The sequence below is a fragment of the Xyrauchen texanus genome, chromosome 38 (assembly GCF_025860055.1).
Source record: "Xyrauchen texanus isolate HMW12.3.18 chromosome 38, RBS_HiC_50CHRs, whole genome shotgun sequence".
Taxonomy (NCBI): Eukaryota; Metazoa; Chordata; class Actinopteri; order Cypriniformes; family Catostomidae; genus Xyrauchen; species Xyrauchen texanus.
Window position 1 is genome coordinate 28327045 of NC_068313.1, and position 27833 is coordinate 28354877.

At 36.2% G+C, this 27833-nt stretch overlaps 1 protein-coding gene across 1 annotated transcript; it reads left to right on the forward strand.

Annotated features, from left to right (window-relative positions):
• The first annotated feature begins 4756 nt into the window (after nt 1–4756).
• On the forward strand, nt 4757–27597 carry postnb (periostin, osteoblast specific factor b). Its single transcript, XM_052110454.1, has 21 exons — nt 4757–4934; nt 5728–5826; nt 9246–9310; nt 9735–9892; nt 9981–10145; nt 10299–10445; nt 10569–10710; nt 13279–13491; nt 17451–17585; nt 21480–21628; nt 22149–22285; nt 23036–23166; nt 23292–23422; nt 24031–24133; nt 24271–24338; nt 24681–24729; nt 24874–24888; nt 24981–25175; nt 26201–26242; nt 26323–26358; nt 26630–27597. Exons 1-21 carry the CDS (start codon nt 4816–4818, stop codon nt 26668–26670), a joined length of 2340 nt encoding a protein of 779 aa, XP_051966414.1. The 5' UTR covers nt 4757–4815; the 3' UTR covers nt 26671–27597.
• Nucleotides 27598–27833: the final 236 nt, after the last annotated feature.

A 27833-nucleotide genomic window follows, 5' to 3' on the forward strand; every position in this document is an offset into this window, starting at 1 on the left:
GGAATAAATTATCAGCAGATAGTTTTCCAGACTTTAGCGCCGTGGAAATGTGTTGCTCCCTGCTTCTTTGACATACAGATGGTAGAGGAAAGTGTGCTCTATTTGAGAATATAAAGAAAACGCACATATGGTGCAAAACCTTGTTGCATTAAAGTTGGGTACGTTGGATATCCCCTAGTGTTAAAAATATTTAAAGAAAAAGTGTAATTTCTTTGCCATTAGTATCACCAAATCGAATTGACTGGAGTTGTCTAGTCAGACAGATAGATAGACAGACTTTATCTCCCCCCTTTTTTCTTCCTGAGCTTTCCTTTCACAGCGCATGACAACAGACTGCATGACAAAGTGTCTGCACATTCAGGGGAATATGTTCATGTTCAGATATTTACTATCAGTGTCTCTCAGCTTGCCAGCAGTTCACGTAACACTGCAGCACAACTTGTGTTGCTGTCCAAAAGCTGTAAAATCACAAAACAATGGGGAGAGAGGGAAAGTGTGGGAAAAGAGTGTTGGAGCTGTCTCCAGATGTGCCTTCATGTCATATGTGCACTTTAACTTGAGGAAACTGTTTCTGGGATATTTATTCAGAGATTCTTGAGAAAAAGGGACAAAACATATTTAAGTTTTTATTTTTCAATACTAAATTAATTTAAAATGGATATATTTGTAGACAAAGTTCTCATCTTACAAGCCATGTAAAGGAACAGGTTTTTATAAAAATGTTTTTTTTTTTCTGAAAATGTACATTTACTTGATAATCATAACTTGTTTATTTCTGTCATTTCTGTCAACTCTGTCAGACACACTAAAAAACATACTATTTTAATTGATCCATTCATCAAGAGTTTTAAGTCTTTAATTTTCTAATAATGGTGTTCATTAAAGAATACGTTCTGTTTTCACACTATTCTGAAAATGCTGACATAGTCGACAAAATTGAAAGTTTTTCCATTTTAACCATGTGTTGTACACTAAAGCTATTTAGAACCTAAACTCAGAACCTAAACTCAAATGCCCAAATTTATCCCACAAATCTTAATTGTCAAGAAATTGTCACAATGGGGGGATGAATGTTGAAGCTTTCTGATTAACAGTTATGTGCTTTAGCCCACTACGCCACCACCACTCCTGCATATGTTCAATGTGAAGTTTTTGAAACATACACTGAAAAGCTCTACTAATTGAAAGAAATTTGAGGAAACTGATTGCCGTTATGTTTAAAAATCGTAAAGTTTAAGTAAGTTCAAAAATCGTAAGTTTATGTATCGCTTGTTTTTCTCAGGAACTATAAATTAAAATACAATTTTTTTGTCCAATCATATATACAGTATGCAATTGCTAATTTGTTTATTTAAATTAACCACAACTCAAAAGTTTAATGTAAACTTAATTAATTTATATACCTTAAAAATATAGATGTTTTTTAAATCATGCATATGCTTTGCATGAACTTATTTTTTTAAGCCATGTTAACTTAAAGGTGCAATATGTAAAATTTGTCATGTAATCCAGCAAACGTCCGGGTCCCAGCTCAACACCTAGACAACACCAAACTCTGAATAAGCCAAAAAAAATAAAAATAACATTTATCTACTGAATCCCTTCTGGCTAAGTGGAAACGTGATCGTGGTTGAGTGAAAACTAGAGTGAACATCGGCAGGGCATTTCTTCCAAATAATTGCAATGATCTTCTCTTTATACTAAAAGTCAGGTTAATGTCAATGTTAATCTGTAATTGTTCAGCAAATAAACTACAATAATACATGAAATGAATGCTAGACATTGTTCAAGATAATGCAAAAATACCCATTCATTAGTGTAACGTAACTTTTTGTATTATTATTAAAAAATAGCACATCGATTTATCAAAATGACAGTATGGAATCACATCAATACTGAATTATGTCAACATATTTATAATATACAGTCTATTTTATAAACAGCTACTGTCATCGTCCACCAAATTTAGCTAACAGCTATAAAGCTGGCCAGCTAGCTATCACAGACAAAGGCTAATGTATAAATGCAGTCACTGTATCATGCAAAGAAAAATTATTACTTCAATCTACAGCCTTGCATATTCAGACCAATATCCACACTTTGTTTTAGCCCTGTTCCAGCACTGGAGAGTCAAATATAATATGCAGTCTCAAAATTTGTAGTAAAACAATCATAACAGTGTAATTTTAATTATGCTGCCTCATCTGTCAGCGAATCACTTTCAGTCTCTTTGTAGGTTATGTCATTGTCATTGTTTTGGCCAATGCTCGTGTCCCTAAGTAGTGTGTGCACGAGCGCGAGCACGAACAACAGTTAGCTGGCTGCAGTTCACTTAAAGACCACAGGTGTCATTAATAACAAGGGTTTCTGAATCTTACACACTGCACCTTCAAGCTGTGCTAGTAGTGTTACTTAAATATTTTTTGGCAACTGATTGCCTTGTTTTTTACATTTACATTTATGCATTTGGCAGACACTTTTATCCAAAGCGACTTACAGTGCAGTTATTACAGGGACAATCCCCCTGGAGCAACCTGGAGTTAAGGGCCTTCCTCAAGGGCCCAACAGTGGCATCTTGGTGGTGCTGGGGCTTGAACCTCTGACCTTCTGGTCAGTAACCCTGAGCCTCAACAACTGAGCCACCACTTTTTTATTTTACTATATTTATTATTTTCTTAACTTAAATGTGAAAATGTTGCAACTTAAACATTATAATAATAATAATAATAATAATAATAATAATAATAAAGCAAACAGCATACAGTAATCATATTTTATATATATATATATATATATATATATATATATATATATATATATATATATATATATATATATATATATATATATATATATATATATATATATATATATATATATATATATATATATATATATAAAAGACAATCATATAAAAAGAATTGTAACTAAAAGATGAGGTACAACCACTGATATATATAGATCAGTGGGTACAACACTGAAATTATATATTTTTAAATCAACACATTTGACCGGGACAGGACAAATTGTCAACTGCTGCATTAGTGTTGCAAATCCTTCAGCGTTAAAACCTTATAAAGCCACCTGTCTTTAAAGCTCTTTTGGGTCACTCAGATCCAACGCATAGATCAGTCTATATACATAAAAAGAAATGCATCTAAAAGTTTGAGCAGGTGGGTGATGACTTCACTTTCAAGAACAGAATTTCTGACCAGATTGTAATAAATTGCAGCATCTGTGAGTTCTCTGACCGCTGTTAACAGGCAGCTGGTGTCTACAACATCTGGCTCTTCTGAATCTTTAGCCCTGAAATGCAGAAATAGAAAAAAGTGTCAAAATGAAGGAACAATATATAACTCCTCTTCCCGCAGCATGACCAGTGATTCCCATTGATGTTTTGCTTCTCTTGTGAGAGGACGTTTTACTGCGTGTGCAGCGAGCAGACTGGAAGCAGCGCGTCTTCTCACTCGCGAGTCGTGTCACGTGTCAACAAATGCAACATTTAAAGCGCTACAGCAGGATTTGCTTCATGCGTCACACTTGAATGACACTTGTTTGGGTGAAGAGTTGGTTATGGTTAGAATAGGGAAGGGAAGGGTTAGGCTTAGGTTTGTGCATGGGAGACGCGTTCTGACAGAGGAGAACGTTTCTGTCAGATACTGCTACCCCCACACAGATCTGGGGGGGGGGGACAGAGTTCGACGCCACATGGGCTCTCATTCAGAACGTGTAGTCATGACGTCACTAATTACAAAACCGCCACTAGAGGGCGCTTGCTAGAAATGTTTAAATATTATTATTAGCGAATCTATAATGTAAAGTACCTTAACTCAAAACCTTACTTTTAGTTGGAAACAGCTTAAAAAATAAAAATTATGCTTACTTATATCAATGTCAAATGTTGAATAGACAAAAAAAAAAAAAAATATTGGATCTTTTTAACAAGTTTTGAGATGAGGCGCATTTTTTATCCTTAGAGGTTAACAAAGCACTTTATTCTGTGTCCTATTCAGCCATTAACACTCATATACCAATGACGGTAGCGGCAGAGCTGCCACGCAAGGCGCTAGCCTGCCATTGGGAGTAACTTGGGGTTCAGTGTCTTGCCCAAGCCGGGAATCGACCTGCCAACCCTACGATTAGCAACCAAACCGCTCCACCACCTGAGCCACAGTCGCCCGCTTTGGCTCGAAGTGCTCATTGACTCTGATTGCTTTCCAGTATAAAGTAAAAACGATTTAACTTAGAAATGAGTTCAAGTTTTTAAGTTAATTTGATTCCAGTAACTTTCCACAAGATGGAGCCAGTGATTCCCAAGTTGTCATAGATACCACCATCTTTTTGAACATTATGTCCGCAAGAATGAGCCTAGCGCAGACACATGAATCTGGATAAAAGTTCTTTATCAGATGCTTTGTATTTGATTTGCATTAGAATCTATTTGAGGAATAAACCATGAAGTATAAAACATTTAATGCAAATGAAGAATTATTACCAAACTAACAATTTGAAAATTCAAAAACACTCCTGATTTATACTAAAATAGCTACCCAAGATTATTTTTCATTTGTCAGGCATTCTACTACATTGCCGCCTCAGCTCATTGTTTGATAAACTGTATACTCGTACTTTGCTTCTTCGGTGTTAGGAGATGAGATCACAGAGACACTGGTGAACAGGAGAGGCTGGTGCAGGCGTCTCACTGACAATTTGCAAGTCTCTCTTGCTGATGCAGTGAACTGAGCTATAAAAGCCCTCTCCCCCTCAGCTGCAGCCCATTTCTTGCTCTGAGGTCTCACAGTGGGGAAAGCAGGGATGAAGCTACTTTCAGCAGCTGCTTTTGCACTCTTAGTGCTCTATGCCTTTGACCAGGCAGACTCCTCAGCTTATGACAAGATCGTTGCCCATAGTCGTATTCGAGCAAAGAAAGAAGGGTAAGAGATTATTATGAAGGTTAATATTTAATTTGTTATATGTATTATTTATTATAATAAATACAATTAATAATAAGTAATACATATATTTCTAAAATGTATTATTATTATTATTATTATTATTATTATTATTATTATTATTATTATTATTATTATTAATTATATGTTTTGTTTTTGTACTTGTGCAAAATAGTCCTGAGAAAGAAGTGTAAGACAAAAGGATAAGACATAATTTTTTACAATACATATTTATTTTTAATACTTATAATACATTTTATAATAAATACAAATAATGTTATTTTATTTTATTTGTTTTACCAAATTAATAATAAATATAATACAGTATTATTACATCTATTATTACTACTATTATTACTTAAATGTTTCTTTGTCTTTGTGCAATGTGTAAGTAAGCTTTATTTGTATAAACATATATTTTTTAAGAAAAGCACCAAATTTCTTTATGACAAACATATTTCCTTTTGACTTTTGAAATAATTATTGTGTCAGTGTGTAAAGTATGTATTTTCTTAGTACATTGATCATTTTAGTGCATTTTCTAGGTTGATTAGTAGCACAAATTCTTAAGCGTGTTTTAGAGGGGGAATATTTGATTGTAATTATTGAAGATTTTGTTAGATCATAATTTTCTATTATTTTAACATGGCCAAATCTTAATGACACCATATAAAAGAAAAGAAGAAATAAAACCAATATATATATGATATATTATATATATATAAGTTTCAACTTGACTAATTTCATGCTATCTCACCTTTTACCTTTTCTGCAGACCGAATGTCTGTGCTCTGCAGCAAGTCATGGGGACAAAGAAGAAATACTTCAGCACTTGCCGTAATTGGTACCAAGGGGCAATATGTGGAAAGAAAGCGTAAGTGCGATGCTTTATATATTCTGGAGGCTATTACAAATCCTGTCTTCTTGACAGAAATCTGGGAACTTCCAGATGCTCCAGTAGTCAAAGGTGAAAGGTTACCATCCCAACTGGTGAGAGTGCTTGAAGATTTCCAATAGTACATGCACACATGATTTCCTTCTTAGTATTTATAAGAGCTGATCTCCAAGTGTAGCTTAATGTTTTTACAATGCTTTCATTCCAAACAGCTATCCAAAACTCAGAATTTTATGGCAGCAGTAGATTTATAATAGTACATGAGTTCAACACAAATGCTAAAACAAGACATAATGGATAAATAGAAAAGGGATTACTCCATTGCACTGCAAACCAAATTCCAATCATGATGTCATTTATGTCTCAGTTTCAATGGCACTCACTGTTACAAACCAACGCAGAACTCGGAGCCTTAATTGGTATAAAATGGTGAGACCCACTGTCAGGACATGACATTGATGATTACAGAAAGCTTTAGAGCTTGCACGGAGTGCTTAGCTTGTGTTGAAAAATAGTTCACTTTTGTCAGGCTTTGTTAAACGTGTTCTTGTGGGAGGCCTTTGGCACAAATAAGCAAAATTAATGATGTATGAAATATAAAAACAACAACAAAAAGATTGCAAGATCTAGATCAACAGTGTAAGAGGAACAGTAAAGTCTCACTGTGTAGGTCTGGCTCCAGTAATGGGTTGGGGTTTTTGGAAGCCAACATGGTCAGCCACAACTGTTGATTCATGTAGGGTTTGTTATGCCTGTCAGTTTGTCAAATTATTTTTCTGTGGTTGGAAAGAGAGGAAACATTAACATAAAAAGTTTGCCTGGACAGGTCACTTGTAGTGCCATGCTAATGACCAAAAAGGACCAAGTTTAGGTCGGTCTCCAAACTTCTTACCTTACTTCTCTTTGGAGCAAAGCCAGACTTTTCAACAGTCACTCCAATTCACTTGAGTTATTCTGCAGATATTCTGCTTCTCTCACAGTTTTGAAGATAGGGAAGCCAAGTGCTGTTTCACTCTTTGAGTATTTTCTCTGCCCTCAGCAGCAGTGGTCAGGCAACCTTTGGAAATATCTGGTTTAGTGTGCTTATACTGTATCTTACATAACTGAGATGAGTATGACAGGCCTGAAACTGAGCCAAAAGTTGGTAAGAAAAACTTTAGCGTGGGACTTTATAGCATGCAGATGATGGAAGACTGAAGATTACACCCTTTGAAATGTCAGCTTTAATTTATTGAATGGTTCACCCAAAAAGTATTTACTCTTATATTGTTCCAATCCAAACAGAGATGTTAGACTGCTATGGCCCGACAACCACAGTCACCATTCACTTGTCCACTGAAAAAAAATGTCATACTGGTTCACAACAACAGCTCAAGTAAAAGGTTACCAAATTTTCATTTTGGGTATGCAAAATGATGCAAAGATCCAAGGATATCTCCACCATCTGTTAGCTTTAAATCAGTTTTAATCATCTAAACATGTGTGTAATGTTGCTGACCTGGTGATTCACCAGGAAGAAATTCAATTAATAGGAAAATCTGACCTCCCCCAAGTGATAAGTGTGTCTGAAACCCCTCAGGTTGCTTGGTCAACAGTCATGGTTTCCCCCCATTTGAGGGGGAAATGTTTCAGAAGCTCCTGTCCTCCTCTGGTTGAGTGTCTGGAATTGGAACAGAGCTCCCAATGATCTCATCACCATCCCTCAATTCCACCTTCCTGCTTCATTTAGTTCCATAGAAGACAGTGAAGACCAGCCATTAGCCAAGACTGCTGTTCTGGATCTTCTACATCATGGTTAGAAAGAGGACAGCATTGAAGACCCCTTAGTTTCTTACAGTCTAATGACTAATGGATCTCAGGGACATAGCAGTTTCCACTTTAAACATGACTGTCCCACAGAACTCATCACTGGATGTCAGTTCTCATTTGGTGTTTTCAATGCTTTTTATCTTTCTAAAGGATTCAGCAACATTCATCACATGGAACCGTTTTGTTGGATGCCCACTAACCCTGACTAGTGTCCGTCTGTGAAATTCAACCACTGCTGGAGTGCATTTAGATCCAGCAGCTAAGAGAACTTCTCAGTGCAGTAAAACTCTCCTGTGGTTTTTTTCTGACCGGACCTTATAAAAACATGTTTCCCATTAAGAGCTCTACAATAAACTCTACAATATATGTGCTGTATAGTTAGTATAATAACTTTAAAGTTTTATTGAAAATATAAAAATGCGGAACGTTTTTTGTGAAGGTTAGGTTTAGGGGAAGGGTTAGGGAACAGAATCTATAGTTTGTACAGTACAAAAGTCCTTTTGTCTATGGAGAGTCCTCATAATGATAGCTGCACCTGTGTGTGTGTGTGTATGTGTGTGTACCTGTTTATACTACATTGTGGGGACCAAATGTCCCCACAAGGATAGTAAAACCTGAAATCGCCTACCTTGGGCCCAGCCAGCAGCCCCCACATGGGAAATGGCTTATTACTAAACAGTGTTTGTTTTTTTTTAAATGTGAAATAGCAAAACGTTTCTGTGAAGGTTAGGTTTAGGGGTAGGGTATGGGGATAGAAATGATTGTTAGATCTGTATAAATCCATAAAATGCATATCTATAGAGAGTCCTCAGAATGATATAAAAACTAGTTTGTGTGTGTGTGTGTGTGTGTGTGTGTGTGTGTGTGTGTGTGTGTGTGTGTGTGTGTGTGTGTGTGTGTGTGTGTGTGTGTGTGTATGTGTGTGTGTGAAAGAAAGACAAGATGAACTCTCATATTTGAGAGATTTGATTTGTGTGGTCAAGGAAAGATATTTACAGCTTGGTTTGATGGTTTGCTTTAAAGTTTACAGAGCCATTTTCTAAAAAAATTGGACACAGAAAAACCATAGAAGGCAAGCTCCATCACTTGGACTGTTGAAACTGCTGATTCAACATTTCCTGCCATTGTACATTGTAGACTCCAAACCAAGGTTTTTCACTCGGTTACACAGTAAATTTGCTTTAAATGCACTCTGCTCGATCCAAGAAATACCCCTCAGGCTTACCAAACCACCAGCTTGGTCTCAACGCTTGGCTTCAAGGCGCTTTAAGTATTAATGTAATGCTGAGGCAACAGAATGATTAGCGGAATAAGGCACAAACCTCAAGACCACATAGCATGTTTATGCACAAAGACAGGCAATGGTTTCCATATGGAAAGACTGTCTGTACAGGACTGTGTTATCATTAAAACCAGGATAGCTTGTAACGACTAGTGAATGGCATCCAGGAAAATATTTGTTATCTGAGTTTGAGCCTGCACACTACTGGTACTGTATATTTTTTTTCATGTGGTGCCATATGTCTCAGCTTCAGTACTAACCTACCACATGTTATTTTATTAATTGTCATGTCTTATTTCATGCGCAGGACTGTGTTGTATGAGTGTTGCCCAGGTTACATGAAGCTTGACGGTATGCGTGGCTGTCCTGCAGGTCAGTAACGAAAATTGAATTGCAAAAGTTGCGTTCTGACCAGCCAGACTGTGGAATGTTACAAAGGAAGGCTATATTCTCAATAGAATTAAAATTTTGTTAAAAATGAAGTGTGTAATTTCTACACTGTTCTTTGCCGGGTTTGGTGGATGTAGCATGAAATATCTAGAATGAGAAATTTTGGTCAATACTTACTATATTGTCTTTGTATATTAAGATGGGATAGGAGAAAATATTTTATCATAAGAAAAATCATACATACCATCACCTTTAATTATGATGGCTACATCACAATTTATAATGATGACTTGTGTAGTTGGATATATAGTATAGTTTATAGCTTCTTATTTTATATTGTAACTTCTAATGCTTTAATACTTAGCATAGATCTAATCTTGTCCAATCTGTGTCACGTTCTTTGCAGTTGCTCCCATTGACAACGTTTATGGTACGCTCGGCCTGGTGAAGGCCACAACTACCCAGGAGTACTCTGCTCTATCCAAGCTACGAGAAGAGATTGAAGGCGCTGGATCATACACCTTCTTCGCACCCAGTAATGATGCCTGGGAGCTTCTCGACCAGGTAACATCTCTCTCCTCTCTCTCCAATTCAAACATGGAAATAGAGCGGTTCATTGACTGTTTTGCACTGCTTTTCCATTTTCCAACAGGAGGTGAGGAGTGCTCTGGTGAGCAATGTTAATATTGAACTGTACAATGCTCTGCACTACCACATGATCAACAAACGTCTCCTCACCAAAGATCTCAAGAATGGAATGACCCCCACCTCCATGTACAATGACTTGAGCGTGTTAATCAATCATTACTCCAATGGGGTGAGTCTATATCCTCAGATATGCCTTAAACCCAAGGGTTACATGTTCTATGTTACCTGCTTTTCCAGGAGGAACATCACTATTTGTCAAATTAAATTGCAGTAATTTGCAAATTGATGAAAAGGAAACAATTTGCACCTTGTTCTTGTTCAGATTGTCACTGTGAACTGTGCCAGGATCATTCATGGCAACCAGGTTGCCACCAATGGTGTGGTGCACGTCATTGACCGCGTCATCACAGCAGTTGGTAACACCATTCAGGATACGATTGAAGTGGACGATGAACTGAGCACTTTGAGTGTAAGTCCAAGAAAGTTGCTTTCATGACCATTTGGAACCATGCAGTATTTAATATAAACTATTATAAAGTATATGATCCACACCAATTGACGAGAAGCTGTTTGTGATCTGTTTCTCGTCCAGACTATGGCTACTGCCTCAGGTCTCATTGAGAAGTTGGGTGAGCCCGGACACTTTACACTGTTTGCCCCCACCAACGAGGCCTTTGAAAAGCTGGACAGAGAGGTCATTGACAGACTTATGGAAGACAAAGTATCCCTCCAAGGTAAACCAAAGCTACAAGAAGCTACATGACTTTCATTAAAGGGATAGTTCACCCAAAAAAGAATAGTCCGTTTTAATTTACCCACTCTAATGTTTTTCCAAACACATATGACCCTTGTTTCTCCATTGAACTCCAAAGAAGATGTGGTGACTGAGGATCATTTTCTGCCTTTACATCTCCTTCTGTGTTTCACGAAGGATAGAAAGTCAATACATAGGTAGAAAGTTTGGAATTGATGATGGTGAGTAAATTATTATATAATTTTCATTTTCGGGTGTACTATCCCTTTAAATCCCGTTGCAAAACACAGCTGTATTCTCAAAGAGTTGCTGAGGGAAAACATTAAGTCCTCATATTGATGGCAGATATGGCTCAAACTAATGCTTTATTCTAGTTTAATGAGTCAAAGGTGCAGGAAACCAAGGGATTGGTGGTTCCCTTGTGCCATGTTTGTTGATATGAGTCAACGGAGTGAGCCCGTTTCATGCTGCTCAGTGTTATTTTGCCCCCGTTCAAACCGGATGGGCCCACTGCACCCCAAACTGTGGAACTGGAATTCTCAGACAGTTGGCAAACAGTGCAGGACCCACAGTTATTGGGCTAGTCTGAGATTTAGACAGGGTAACAGTTGAGCCACATTGATATGCAATAAAATTTTGGCCTTTCTCTGCAGCAGAACGAAGTTATGCCTTTGTCTTTTTAAAATACTCTAGTTTTGAAGTACAGTAGTTAATACTTATTTGTTTTGTCTGATCAATACTTAAAAAAATAAAAATATTTGCTTTGGCCACATTTTTGCAAAACAACATTACACATTCTTACACATATCGCTACAGTTCCAAGGTGAAATGTCAAATGAGTAGCACTAAAAGCAAATACAATTTTCTCGTGAACAGATGAGGCTTTTAAGGTTAGTGCCCAAGTGAGTTTTAACCTACCTACCTCCCTACCTACCCTAAACCTTAAAACTAAACGATAGTGTGAGAAAAAGCAAGTGTGACATGTGAAAAGCAACTGCTGAAGCAACCACATCATTTTGTGGGGCTTCTATGACTCTTTTGACTCATGTATCCACTTTCATGCACTTCAGGATTCGAAAACCGGTCCTTTGATGCTAAATTCGCTATAGTAAATGTTTTGTTATCATAATGTATCATTATGTGAGAAACAGGTAAGTGTTTATTAACTGAAAATCTGACGTTTTACTCGTGATGTGTGTGATCGTTGCCTGTAGAGTTTATTTCAACAGGAAAATGCCTAAATACGTCCAACAAGCCACGTCAAAATAATTTAGCAAAAATGTAGGTATAGTAACGTGTTTTTCTGAGACCAAGATGCCATGTCCACATGAATATGTTTTTGTTTAAATATGCATTGATTTTGCTACAATTATGCCTCTCATTTACACCAGAATGCTGTTTTCAGAAACGCTCACTTGTCCCACATACTTTTGAAAACACTGATGTCAGAAAACAGAGTTTTCAAATGAAAATGGTTTAGTGTGGACATGGTCACAGATGCCTTGTTCAGCTTCATGAACTAGTTACCACAGACAGGTTAGAATGCCACACAAGACAGTTCTAGACAAATGAATAGTAAAGTGATGTAAACATATGTTCACATTCAAACAAAAGCAGCTTAAGTTTTGCTCAAGGTATGTGTATTTTCATAGTTCCCTAATTATTTTAGTGTGAATAGTTTGTTTTAAACATTGAAGCAACATGTACTGATGGTATTAAAGATCTAAGGCCTTATAAACAGAGCAGCTTTCCTTATCTTGCCAAATACATATAGACAGGAAACAGCTGTTCGCTTTACGATCCAGTGAAAAATGGAGGCAATGAGATCTTTGCCCTTTTATTAGTCCCTAGCAAGACTTTTGACTAGAGATCAGAGCATTCTACTTGCAGTCCAATGGTGTGGAACTGCTGAGAGACTTATTCAAAGAGGACTCTAAGGCTCCCAAGGATCCCCAGGTTCCCTTTTTTAACAACCCACGGGAGATGCAATGTCATCATAGATTGTATGCAAGCATTCATATAATATCTACATCATCCATATTTTATATCACAAACATGAATTTGTCTGAGACAAATTTTAACATGATAGTTCACCCAAAAAATAAAATTCTGGCATAATTTACGTACCCTCACATTTTTCCAAATCTGTTTGACTTTCTTACTTCTGTGTAACACAGAAGAAGAAGTATAGCAGAATGCTAGCCTCAGTCAACATTCACTTTCATTGCATCTTGTTTCCGTACAATTAATGTGAATGGTGACTGAAGCTTTTATGTTCCACGGAAGAAATCATTAAAATTTTTAGGTGCACTATCTATTTAAGACTGTGTCGAATCACTTTGCAAAATGAGTGTATTACATGTTTGTTTGAAATCTTTTCATAAAAAACAAATGCATTTGAATTCCTGTGTGTGACCTTTAACCTAATATGGTATGTTCTAAGCATCAAAACAAACTGTCAGTTTTCCATGATCTCCTCAAATCCCAAGAGGAGCTAAAGAGGAATAACAGATGTGCTTAGATGTCTGATGTTTCTTCTCTTCCATAGCTTTCCTCAACTATCATCTGTTGAACTCTGTTCAGTGCTCTGAGGCCATCATGTCAGGCACCTCTTATGAGACTCTGGAGGGCAGCAACATTGAGATTGGCTGTGATGGAGACAGTCTCACCGTCAACGGCATTAAGATGGTCCTCAAGAAGGACATTGTCACCACCAATGGAGTCATCCACCTCATCGATCAAATCCTCATGCCAGAATCTGGTAGCTTATTCTCTCTGTGTCATTTACAGAAGGGTTTATAAATTTGAATCCACTCGTGAAAATGCTTCTATTTTTATTTCATATATATTTTTTATTGTTACAAATTATATTAACATCACATGAATTTGAGGGAAAAGTTTATTATAAAATTAACATTTCCTAGAAGCCTATTTTTTTGTCCCCCCTTTTCTTTAATGACAGCATGAACGCAGACTGACATGGACTCCACAAGTTTGAGCAATGATCCATGTTATCCAGCATGATTTTAGAATGTTCCAAAGAGCCTCTTGTGTGCTTTAATGGAGGGAAGGAAATCTGACGTTTTGTTCAAAGGAGTTAACATGGTCAATTTCACAAGTTTGCTTTTAAGATTAGTGGCCTAGTGCGGAATCTTAACCTTTTCTTAATTTTACTTCATAAATTGTCTTTTTTGAAATCCTAAAACTTTCCATTTATATTCAGATTTAACCTGTTGATACGCAATTCCCTGCACGCGGTAGTGACGTCACTCTGCTTACATTTAATATATAATTTACCATCTATAAATGTAATTAATGTTAACAAATTATCAGAGGTGGGTAGTAACTCGTTATATTTACTCTATTACATTTACTTGAGTAACATTTTGGGGACAATTTTACTTTTAGAGTAGGTTTAAAAGTGGGTACTTTTTACTCTCACTCAAGTACATTTCTAATAATTTTTTGGTACTTTTACTTCTTTACAATTTGTGGCGTTACTATCGTTACATTACTGGGTTTAATTTGAATTAATGTGTAATTTATTGAGAGTTATTTTAATCCAGTAATGATTTGTCAAAAAGTAATTTACTACATTCTGCATGAAACAAAAATTTGCAGGAGTGAAGGAAGCAGTAAACTCCCAGCTCGTACATCTTCCCTGTGGTGGATTGTGGGAAATGAATCGTCCTCGAGTGTACTTGAAATGTACACTTGAAATTAGAGTGCATTGTGGGTAAGAATAAGTGAACAAAAGTAGGAACTCACTCACTAGGCTCACTCAGAATTCAGACACTCCTACAAAATAGCGAAAACTCGAAATAGTGCACTATATAGTGGATAGGGGGTGCATTTCTCTGCATTTAGAGAGTGGCGGTACTGCTGTACAGAACTAACGATCTAAATACTTACGACACTGAAAACTGTAACTACACTGAAATAAGAATCCACACAGGACTTTAAAGCTATGAGATAGCAAAAGAAGGCAGTATATTTCAGCATTATATATAATATCATTGGACATTTTCACGTTTTCAATGTAATAATTACTAGAAATGTTTCCAAACCTCTCTTCTTATTGACAAATTCATCCAGCTCTGACAAGAGCCCTTAAAGGGATAGTTCACCCAAAAATTACAATTCTCATATTTACTCACACTCATGCAGCCCCAGATGTGTATGACTTTCTTTCTTCTGCTGAACTTAAATTAAGATTTTTAGAAGAATTTCTCAGCTCTATAGGTCCAAACAAAGTGAATGGGTGGCAAGGCAACATTTTAAAGCTAAACAAACAAACACAAGTCAGTATTAACATAATCCATAAGACTCTAGTGGTTAAATCAGTATCTTCAGAAGTGATGTGATAGGTGTGGATGAGAAATACATCACTTTCACATTCTTCTTGTGTTTTTGTTGATTCACATTCTTCTCTGCATATCTCCCCCTGCTGTCTAGAAACAAATGACAAATATTGATCTGTTTCTCACCCACACCTATCATATCTCTTCTGAAGACATGGATTTAACCACTGGAGTCTTATGGATTACTTTTATACTGCCTTTATGTGCTTTTTAGAGCATAACAAATTTGGCCTACAGAGCTGAAATAATCTTTTAAAAATCTGAGTTTGTGTTCTGCAGAAGAAAGGGAGTCATACACATCTGGGATGGCAAGAGGGTGAGTAAATTATGAATTTTCATTTGGGTAAACTATCTCTTTAAAGTCATAATTTAACATTCTATCATCATTGCTCTGCCCTCATGTTGTTCCAAATCAGTGTGAGGCTTTGTATTATGTTGAACACAAAATATGTTAGACAGAATGTTAGGGACTGACCATCTCGGTCACCATTCACTTTCAATATATATATATATATATATATATATATATATATATATATATATATATATATATATATATATATATATATATATATATATATATATATAACATTCACTGAAAGTAAATAGTGACTCAGGCAAACATTATGTCTAATATATCCTTATTGTGTTGCATGGAAGAAAGAAAGTCATACAGGTTTGGAACAACATAATGGTGAATGATGACAGAATTTCCATTAATAATAATCATAATTCTGTAACACATGTTAAATGTGCATTATGTAATGGAATATAGGACAGTAAACGTCTTTTATGTCATTTGTGAGAGTAACAAGTCACTCACTACTTGAGTACTCATTTAATTGGATACTTTCTTGCTGTTACTCAAGTAATTATTTATGTTAGTGCATAACATTCTCACCCCGACTCGTCACATACGGACGCTTCGGGCAGTTTCGTCACATATTGACGCGCCGGGTATACCTTTGGCGTCATTTTTCGACGCGCAGGGTAGTCCGATAGACTTCTATGTATCTCCGAACCGGAGCGTGTAGCGTTGAAATGTCACGTCTCGAGTAAGCTCACGCCGCGAATGGGTGGAGAGTCGAGACCGCGATAAATGACAATCAAAAGGAATAGGCTACAATGGCCCTCCAAATGTTTTTTGATGTTTAAAACCCCGGACACATCGTAAAATGACGCCGTTCTACATATCTCCGAACCGGAGCGTGTAGCGTTGAAATGTCACGTCTCGGGTAAGCTCACGCCGCGAATGGGTCGAGAGTCGAGACCGCAATCAATAAAAATAAAAAGGAATAGGCTACAATGGCCCTCCAACTGGTTTTTTATGTTTCAAAACCGGACGCGTCGTAAAATGACGCTTGCAGGAACCTAATTTTTTTGTTAGATCATCTTTAAATTTAAAACATAAGACTTGTGGCTTTGAGAACATTGTATTTCTGGGTTGTCTTGGTAATTTTATTATTGTATTTAGATTATAAAAACATGTTCAGCACAAAATATTTCCATTGCTATAAACTTTCTCTAACTTTAAAAAATAACAACATATATTAATTCTTAAAACTTGGGAAATAAAGTCCAAATTGTCTTCTTTCAAAATATACTACTACTGTGTCCATACTCCAAAGGGTCCAGTAAATACAACCATTAAAGTTCAGGTATGTCATTTTCATGGTTTGTGCTCAAAAAGGTGGTGCATATCAACAGGTTAAAAGGGATAGTTCACCAAAAATGAAAATTCTCTCATCATTTACTCACCCTCATGATATCACAGGTGTGTATGACTTTCTTTCTTCACTAGAAAACATTTGAAGAAAAATAGAAAAATGTCCTTAAAATGCAAGTGGATGGTAATCAGACTTTTGAGGCTCTTTTTGAAACAATAATTTAGAGATAAAAAGTACTTAAATAGTGATAGTTTTCGCACCAAACGTGAATGTCACTTTAGAAGACATTAATTTTGCCGCTGGAGTCATACGGGTGATGTTTATGCTGACTTTCTGTTCTTTTTGGAGCTTCAAAAGTCAGATCACAATCCACTTGCATTTTAAGGACCTACTGAGCTAAGACATTTTTCTGTTTTTCATAAAATGTGTTCTGGTGTAGAAATAAAGCCATGCACACCTGGGATATTATGAGGGTGAGTAAATTAGATAATTTTCACTTTTGGGTGACGTAACCTTTATATTTAATTTAGAATCCCAGATTCTCAGTTTGAGCTGTTTGAACTGGTTGTTTATGGTATTCGTTATCAGTTTTTATCAATGATGATTTTGTGATCACACACTAAATTTTCCAGGAAAGCTCTCTCTTCTACAATAATTTCTAAATGTTAGGAATTTTTCCTTTGTCCTATAAGCTAAACAGGTTATGGAGTTGGTTGGACAATCTCAGGCTACCTTTAGTGACATGTTGATTGAACTGGGCTTGTCTGAAGCCATGAGACCCCAGGCTGAGTACACGCTCCTAGCCCCACTTAATGCAGCCTTCAACGGTGAGTAAATTGGCATTTATTTACTAATATATTTCCACTGCTCCAACATGATCACATGGAAAATTGACATGCTGCTTCCGAATGTTCATGTTACATGAAATAGTCCTCATTCTGCCAAATTACTGATATTCGGCATCCTCCATTGAACATTTTAGAATAAATTCAAATGAGTTTACATGTTCCTGTGCTGCTACTAATAGCGTATTGCACTAGCGATCTCTGAGACATGGGTTCTGGTCCTGTGGGAACAAGAAAGTAATCATTCACAAAAACAATGGTGAGCGTGATTCAGAGGTTGTATTTTTGCTCTAAAATTATCATTTTCTGACTGTAAGAATTAGGGTTGGGGTATAATTCAGGGGGATGGGTTTCTTAAATATTCATTCCTGTTGACTGTATTATATCAATTACAACTAAAAATACAACTCGCTTTGGCGCCACTCTGTGGGCATTTCACACGGAAACTGGAGCTCACATATGCCCATAACTTCAACAACACTTCCACCTTCTTCCTCACGGGGGCAGTGATTCAAATTTCGGATATAGACCGATTTCAGCGGCAGAACTTTCTCATCGCCAAATTCACAATGTGATCAGTCTGACTGCTCATTGCTTCTCTTTCATTGCCTGTGTTTATTCTGCTATCTAAGAACCTTGTTACTTAAATTTATGACATGTCTTGTTGGGTCTTTCCTTAGTTAAAGGTGCACTCAGTAACTTTTTGTTCATATCATCTTGAACTTACAGTGACACCTAGTGGTGTGTATGTAACAACATTTAAAATCATTAGTTTTCAATTATAGATGCCATTGTAGAAATTCACTGTTCATAATCAGCCACGATTAATTTAATCCAAGAGTAAAAGTGTCCAATAACAAGACGGTTAGTGAGATTTGAAAATGGCAGCCCTCATGAGGGCACCCCTGACACCTTTTTTTTATGAGGTTACTGATGTGACTAGAGTCCTCGTCTTATGTGGGTGGTCACAATTTTATACATATGTTTTAAAATAACAATTCATTTTTTTAGAAGTTAAAAATATTTAACAGGGAAAAAATTACTGAGAGCAACTTTAACCTCCCCACTTCCATAACTATAACTCAGATTTGTCATGGGACAGCAGGTGTGAAAACAGATGATTCAAACACTGCATGGGTATGGAAAATAGTTGTATTTTATTTTTCCTCTAGCCCAACTGGTAGAGCATAGCTCTAGCAACACCAAGGTCATGGGTTTGATTCCCAGGGAATACACAATCTGATGAAAAGTATAACTCAAATGCACTGTTATTCTATTTGGATACAAATGTCTGTAAAATGCATAAATGCACAGTAAATGTATTAGCTTGCCATCTTGCTGACACTCTGAAAATATGGTGAAGGCGTAATAGCAAGCTTCAGTTTTCCCACCTCCCAGAGGGAAAGTTCCAGACCTCACATAAGGCAAAGCTGGATCTTTCACCTCAAAATCATATGTTTGTAGCTCATTTGTGACTAATGGCAGGTGAACACATTCATCATTTTGTGCTTACAGGGTAAAACTTTCATTTTACTGGGCTCCATGAGGGAAAAGGACAATGCCCGAGGTTACAATAATTAAAGGTCCTGTCTGGGAATGTTCATTCCACAAACTGCTCTTCGTGAAAGGCTGGCCAAGTCTTTACATGCTCTAGTTTGACATCATGTTCTTATGGTAGTACTTCTTTGGTTTGGGTTTCATTGGATTAAAATGGAAGTCAACACTACCAAGCACACTAAATCATGTTTATATCATGTTGTTGGTATACAAATCTTATCACAACTATGCTATAAAAATAATATTTTAAGTAAAAACATTTATTAAACATAACTAAATCAACCTGAATACAATAGTTTTCAATAACAAATGGGATTTTAAGAGTCAGATCAAGTAGAAATAGCACCTTACACGCCATTTGCATGAAACATTTTGTGTATAAAGGGATAGTTCAGCCAAAAAGGAAAGTGCTCTCATCATTTACTCACCCTCATGCCATTCCAGATGTGAATGGCTATTTTTCTTCTGCAGAACACAAACAAAGATTTTTAGAAGAATATTTCAGCTCTGTAGCTCCAAACATATTGAATGGTGGCCAAAACTTTTAAGCTCCAAAAACCAGATAAAGTCAACATTAAAGTAATCCATACAACTCCAGTAGTTTAATCAATGTCTTCTGAAATTATCCTGTCAGTTTTTTGGTGAGAACAGACTAAAATATAACTCCTTTTTCACTGTACATCTTGCGATTGCCATCTCTATGCACAATCATGATTTATATAGCTTGATTACACTTCCTAGTGCTTGAAGCATGCGCTATAGGAAGTGTAATCGAGCTTGAATTCATGGTCGCCAAAGAGACTATTGTCAAAATTTATAATATAGGGAAAAAGGAGTTATATTTTGTCTGTTCTCACCCAAAACTTATTGGATCGTTCAGATGACATGGATTAAACCACTGGTGTCAGGGGTGGCATCACTACTCCAAAAGTGGTGGGGTAAATCTTGTAATGTGATGTAATAACATGATATTATGATTTAAACTATGTTATTTAAATTATATTCTAAGGTATCTGCAGTATTTCAAGACTCAAAGTTATTTTCCATTATCTAAACATCTGTAGCATTTTGAATTAGATATTTTTATTCCCTTTCTTTTAAAGGGACAGTGCACCCAAAAATACAAATTCTTTCGTAATTTCCTCACCCTCATGCCATCCCAGATGTGTGTGACTTTCTTTCTTCTGCAGAACACAAGAAAAGGTTTTTAGAAGAATATTTCAGCTCTATAAGTCCATACAATGTGATGGTGGCCAGAACTCTGAAGGTCCAAATATCACATAAAGGCAGCATAAAAGTAATTTGTACAATTCCAGTGGTTTAATCAATGTCTTCTGAAGCGATCCAATTGGTTTTGGGTAAGAACAGACCAAAATGTAACTCCTTTTCACTATAAAAATATCTCGACAGCAGTCTCCTTGGCAGTCATGATTTCCAGCTCGATTACACTTCATATAGTTCCATCTATCACTCTGTGCATGTCTCAAGCACTAGGAAGTGTAATTAAGCATTACATCATGATCAAATGATTGGATTGCTTCAGAAGACATTGATTTAACCACTGGAGTCATATGGATTACTTTTATGCAGCCTTTATGTGATACTTGTTTTGTGAGGACCAACAGAGCTGAGATATTCTTCTTAAAATCTTAATTTGTGTTCTGAAGAAAAACAACAGACATACATGTCAGGGATGGCATGAGGGTGAGTAAATTTTTATTTAACTATCCCTTTAAGGTGCAGTTGGGAATGTGCTAGTGTGGTGTCTTACCTACTCCATAGCATTTTTTTTTCATTGAGTTTTTAATGGTTTAATTAATCTTTAGGAAAATCTTATTACTTATGTTTCTTATTACTGTGGTTATGGGCTGTCTAAACATTTGAGATGTTTGATTTCCTCCATAGTGTTTTAAACTAGATAGTTCTGAGTAGAATTAAAATGGGTCTCAATAGTTTTGTGGTAAGCTCCCCCAAACGATGCAATTGCTCCAAAGATACAGTACAGTAAGAAATTGTAGAGCACATCACACGATTGGTTTTGTGATGACTTGTGCAACACTCCAACTAGGAGTTGAATAGCGATTTTCAGATGAGACGAGGAAGAATATTTAGCATGTATCTAACACTCTGAACGGCAGATGAATGTTATTGAATTGGTAGGAAATCCGCTGCAATAACCAACATACTTATCTCCACTTAATTTCCACACACAAACACCTGCAATTCCAGACAAAAACATTTGGGGCTGGACAAAATTCATTGTTTTGACATAGCGACACCCCTTGTAAAAAAGTTTTAATGAGATGTTTTCTAATCTAGATGAGGTGATGTCCATGGACCAGAGCTTCCTAAAGATCATCCTGGAAAACCACGTCCTGAAGAACAAGATTGTGCTGAGTCAGCTGTACAACGGTCAACGCCTTGAAACCCTGGGAGGGAAATTTCTCAGAGTCTTCGTCTACCGCACAGTAAGTTTTGTTTCATATCGTTGGTTCACTCATGTTGTTTCAAACCCATATGACATTCTTCTGTGGAACACGAAAGGAGTTAGTTGGAATGTTAGGGACTAACAGCCTCAGTCACCTTTAATTTTCATTGCATGGGAAAACGATGCAGTGTAAGTGAATGGTGACTGATGCAATCAGTACTAACATTCTGACACAAAAACATCTCTTTTTGTGTTCTATGGAAGAAAGAATGTCACACAGGTTTGGAACATCAGGAAGGTGCATAAATGAAGACAGAATTTTCGTTTCCGGGTGAATAAAATAAGATTTGTGTAAAATTTAACAGGATCACAAAAAGTGACTGTGACTCTGGTATGTCACACAACTGAAGTCTCAGATAGCCTATGTGAATTCCTCTTCTTTGGCCATTATTTAAAGTGACATTTGTTGACATTGTATATACTATGTAATAACTCAAACAGTGCCATTAGTATACTCAGAGGAAGTAAATTGACTTGTAAAATTTTGTAAATATATAAAGGCTGTCTGCATTGAGAACGCTTGCTTGATCCGCGGAAGCAAAGAAGGAAGGAATGGTGCGCTCCATCTCATGAAAACCCTGATCACTCCAGCGGAGACCAGCATGTACCAACTTCTGTTTAAAAATGGATCCTTCAAGTAAGGAAGATACAAATGCTAAATTAATATACTATACTAATGGATAAACATCAGTTTTTCATATCTCATTAGAAGCTACTACAGTACAGCACACAGAACAAAAATTGCAATAATTCAGTGGTTCTCAACTGGTGGGTCGCAACCCACAAATGGGTTGAAAGTCTGCTCTGAAAGGCCTAATCGAATTTCATGGGACCAAAATTGTCAAAATTTCCATATCATGTTAGTAATTTAGCATATTGTGGTCAATGCATTTTATGTTATGTTTTTTTTTTTTTTTTTTTTACCTTTGCACTGTAAACAAGTTTGGTACAGTGTTGGGTTTAGTGCCGTAACTTGCATCTTATGGGCCCCAGTACAAAGCACCTGCCGGGCCCCTTTTCATGGGTCCCCATCTGTTGTCTTTCACCTTCTGTGTGGTGGGGGTCTCCATTGGTGTTTTCCATTGCTTGTCATGCCTGCATTCAATTACTATTCACCCCCTCTCAACTCGGGCCCTAGGGGAGCTGTGCACCCTGCCCTCCCTGTAGTTATGCACTGGTTGGGTTGCCACTTGATGTCATAAATCAAATATGGTTACTCGAAGCAAAACCAGTTGAGAACCACTATATTTTAAACTATATTTAAATGCTAATGTTTAGAAATTTGCTATCTTTTTTTTACTATTACAAATGTGGTAATTACATTATCATGGTCAAAGTGAGGATTGCATTCTTGCTCTATAGTGACTGTGTTACCTCATTGTTGCAGGATCTTTTTGTCTTTAATGGAGACAGCTGGTTTGACCGATCTACTGAAACAGGATGGAGATTTCACACTCTTTGCTCCCACAGATGAGGCTTTTGCCGGGCTCAGTGAGAGAGACTTGTCTCTTTTGAAGAGTGAGTGCTAGCGCAACACATTAACTCAAGAATTATTGTTCAGTTATGTTTTAGTCAGGATAAATGAGATTAAAGAGGAACGATAAAGGCTACAGGAAACGACAACATCTGTTCTCTGTGATCAGGTGACGTTAATGCCCTCAGAGCCATCCTACTGTATCACTTCAGCCGGGGCGTTTTCATTGGTGGAGGTTTGGAGTCTCGTGTGACTAACCTCCTAAAATCCCTGCAGGGCAGCAATCTCAAGGTTTTGTACGTAAGTACCCAACACACCAACTGTTCTGACTCTATAGAAGTTAAATACAACCTAGATATTCATTTCAAGTCATGACATCTTCTATAGGCACACATGAGAGCACTCTTATTAGATTATATCATTATACTCTTTAATATGAGTTTTATGATAGTGGGACTTTTTATTTGGGAATTTCCTGAGAGGAAGTGCCAAATCAAACCATATATTGCAGTAGACCACTTTATCTTAATATAACATTTGATTCAGATGTAGATACTGTATGTACTAATGTAAGTAAAAAAATTAAAATTAAATGTGGTAAAGTACTAGAATACATAGATGTATTCGTGGAGCAACATCATGGTTGGTTTGTTTCCATAATATGTCTTTGATTAAAATAAAGATTAAATATTTTCTGCTGTAAACTATAAAAAAATGTTTTGTCAAATAACCTAAAAAAAGTCTATGTTGTAACATCTTAATAAAACATTGTTATTACACCAATGACAGTCATTTTTAAGATTTAGGACAATATATAGCTTGTTTAAGATAACAACTGCCCAGTACTCACTTTTTGCAGTGTTTTATTATAATACTTTATTACAAGATAAAAACATCACTGTTTTTAGGCAAACGAGAGCATGCAGGTGAACACTGTGAAAGTTCCAGAGTCTGATCTAATGGCCACAAATGGAGTTATCCACTTCGTCAGGTCTCTTCTATTCCCTGAGGGTGAGCATTATACAATTACACATGCCTAATAAATTCCATTGTTCAAAATGTCCTCTGTTGCAGTGGATTTACTCTAAAAATAATTTGCATGTTTCATTGACTACCAAACTAATGTCTTCTAATGTTTTAATGTAAAGATATTCCTGTCGGGAGCCAGGAACTCCTCTCACTCCTGAGAAGGATCATCCGATACATCCAGATTAAGGTACTGAATTATGACATACTCCTTCAAAACTAAGTCATACGCATGAACCAGTCCTCAAAAAAAAACAACCCTGAGGACCCGTTCAGGAGGCCTACTTGCCTTAGAAATGTTCTTTTGATAACCCTGAAGGTTTGAATTCAATTTGATTATGTGCAACCAGATTCAGGCTTCATGCCTCAATATGATCTCATAAAACAGATGTGTAACAGGATCCAAAAGTCGTCTTATTTTCTTGAGTGATCCTATCAAATGTGCCTAAAGCAGTGTAATAAACATTTGCATAGGCGAATATTCCAACTTCTGAAAATGTCTGTACCAACATGTATTTTCTTTATATTGCAGTATGTTTCAGGATACAGATTTCAAGAGATCCCTCTGACATTTATGACAAGTATGTATCAAAATGTATCTTTTTATCAATGTAGTGCAGTTTTTATGTGTATTTTTAAAGACAACTGTTGTGTTGTTTGCTGAAATAATTATATTTCCTCATCCTGAAATCATTACATTTCGCTTCTGTTTCCTTCTCCTGTAGGAAAAATCATCACAGGTAATAGACCCCAGGGAATTTAAAAATTGCTCTCTGCTGCCTGAAAATATTTTGTATAATGACTAGCCTCTTTCTTAAATCTGTCTCTGCAGTCCCCGGTGATGTTACAAAAGTCACCAGAGTCATCCAGGGAGAGCCCACTATCACCAAGGTGACACGGGTCATTGAGGGCGAGCCGACCATAATGAAGGTTACACGTGTGATTGAAGGTGAACCCACAATAACTAAGGTTACCAGAGTAATTGAAGGGGAACCATCTCTCACCAAAGTCACCAGAGTCATTGAAGGTAAATATTATTTAGCACATACATGATACAGATTTGTGAGAATATTTTAGAATTTTAATGCAAAACATTATTTTCATTTGCTTGTTAAATGGATTATCAGTGCATTAGGGTAGTTGCCATGTGTCACGTGTCCAGGTGACAATTTTTTTTTACCAACATCAGGATTTTATGTAAAAATTTATATCAGTGTAGAAGGGAAAGTATACTGTTTATTCTTGATGTATTTTTGTCTATATATTTTATGTGCTGTGTGACTTTCACCATTTCCCTTTAGTTTATTAAAATTGTATTTCCTATTTTGTTCCTTCACTAGTTAATATTAAATGGCCCTGCGGTGTGACAGTTTATGAAATATTTTATGTGGTCCCCGATATTGTAATGAAACAGAGATTAGCATGTTATACCACAGGACAAGTCATTTTCCCAAAAGTATGTAATGTCAATTACCCATTAATGTATACAATAATGCAATTCAAAGAGTCTTGGAATATGACTTTTCCAAACATACGTTATGTGATGTGTCTCAACAGTTCCTTTGTAGCCAGAACGACCGATCCTTCTCTGGATTTGGATCGCACAATTGTTGACACTGCTTAATGTTTTGTATCAACAGGTCCTGAATACTCAGTCGCCAGCTCCTCTGATTTGGAGCTATATGGTAGTGTGCTGCTTTGAACACTCTATTAGCATGCTAGTACCAGAGCTAACTGTTAACCACACCTTGAGCTCCTTGTAGGCCTACCAAATATTTTTTTTTTTATTTATTTTTTTTCCATAATGTTCCTCTCATATTTCAGGTTACAATATCTGTCTGTTTTGTTAAGGGTACTGTAAAGGAAGCCAATCTTTGATGTTATCTCTTTTATGTCTTGGAATTAGCTTCTGTATGCTACAGGTTACGCTACGGAGTAAAGCCGGCTAAATCGACCAATAAACTTTCTTCCTTTTCCCTTTTTATCTACTTCTCCATGTATAACCATACAAATGCCAAAATGATTCATTTTTTCCTGTTTTTTCGCCTCTAGATTTTGGCGAAAACTCTGAGGACATCACTAGATTCATTCAAGGTGAGATTTTGACATTTGCAAAGGTATCTCTCGCTAAATAGTCTTGTAAACATATGTGACTTGCCTTTTTCCATTTACAGAGGGAACAAGAATAGTTCCTGGAAGAAGAGTGCAAGGTAAATAATTTACTAAAGAAGCAATGCAATGCTAAGAAAAAAAATGGTTTGCTGGTCTTAGCTGGTTTAGCCTAATCTGGTTTATGCAGTTTAAACGTTTGTGCACAGATATGGTCATAGTATGAACAGTTGGATGAAAGTGCTTGTACATGAAGCCAAATGCATAACACTTTTGGGAGCATTCATTTTTGTTTTACATTGTATGCTAAAAAAGTGAACAAGCGATGTCCTACAAGTTTCAGTGATCTCTCTTCTATACTCCAATTCTCAGATGTACCTCGGAGGAGAACCAGAATGGCCAGTGCAAAGTAGGCCAAGTGAGCGCATGAACACAAGACCTAAATAGTTAACAGGTATTCAAGGAACAAACCATATTCTTCCTACATTTACTTGTCCAATGGTTCAGAATTTACCTGGTTTGAGCAGGGTTTAAGGCAAAATAAAAATCAAGAATGCTAATTCCTACTTACTTTGTTTTCCCGAGATGACTTCATTATTTTTGTTCAGTTATATTTGATCAGAAAAGGGATGTTACATTGTTTCCCATATGTAAATAGTATTTTTTTTTTAATTTTTTTTTTTTTTATTGTAAAGTGCAGTTTCAAACTTTTGTTGCAGAAATGTGTTAATACAAAAAATCTAGTGTGCTTTTTGATGATTTGCATAATACACATTGCTTAATGATTTGTACAACCATGTGGAGTGCATCCAAGCCAAAAATCTTTTTTTTTTCTTTTCTTTTTTTTAAATGGAGGTGTGCATATGAAAGTTGTGGTGTGGGGAACAGTTAAAAATACCTTAAAACCAGCAATATGAATTTAATGTTTGGGGATATGGTTTACTAGTGCATTTACAATGATTTTATGGTGTTCGTGTTTAGCAATGCAAAGTATTAAATAAATACTGAATCATGTTTGCAAATTGTTTTGTTAAAAAAATATCTGAAATCTTGTTTTTCTTTCCGATGTGGTGATGGTTTGGTATTTCTTCCTCCGTGTTTTTTGTGTGTGTCTAATTACAGATTTGAACAGATTTTATAACGTGCAACACAATGCTTTGTTTGAAAAGTCAATGCTATATCTCAAACCGCATCTTCATGTTACTTGTCAATTTTTTACGAGATGAAGTGTTGGCACATTCCGTTTATTTTACAATTTCCTTCATAAACTCAACTTTTAGATATGAAATTGTGTTTAAGTCAATTTTTTTTATATATTCAAGCATTCACCATAAAACATTACTTCAATTAAAAAATTTGTACTAACATAAATAATATTTTCTTGTCTTGAAGCTCTATCTATAAATATTAGCCAAATACATTTGCATGCAGGTATATGCTAACCATTTTACTTTCATAGAAAAGATTTCTATAAAATGTATAAGGTATATCTATGTTTAGCAGAATAATTTTGTGAGCCAAGTAATCAACAGTTCTTAACTTGTTCAATTACTGCTTAATCAGCACTTTTCTAAAG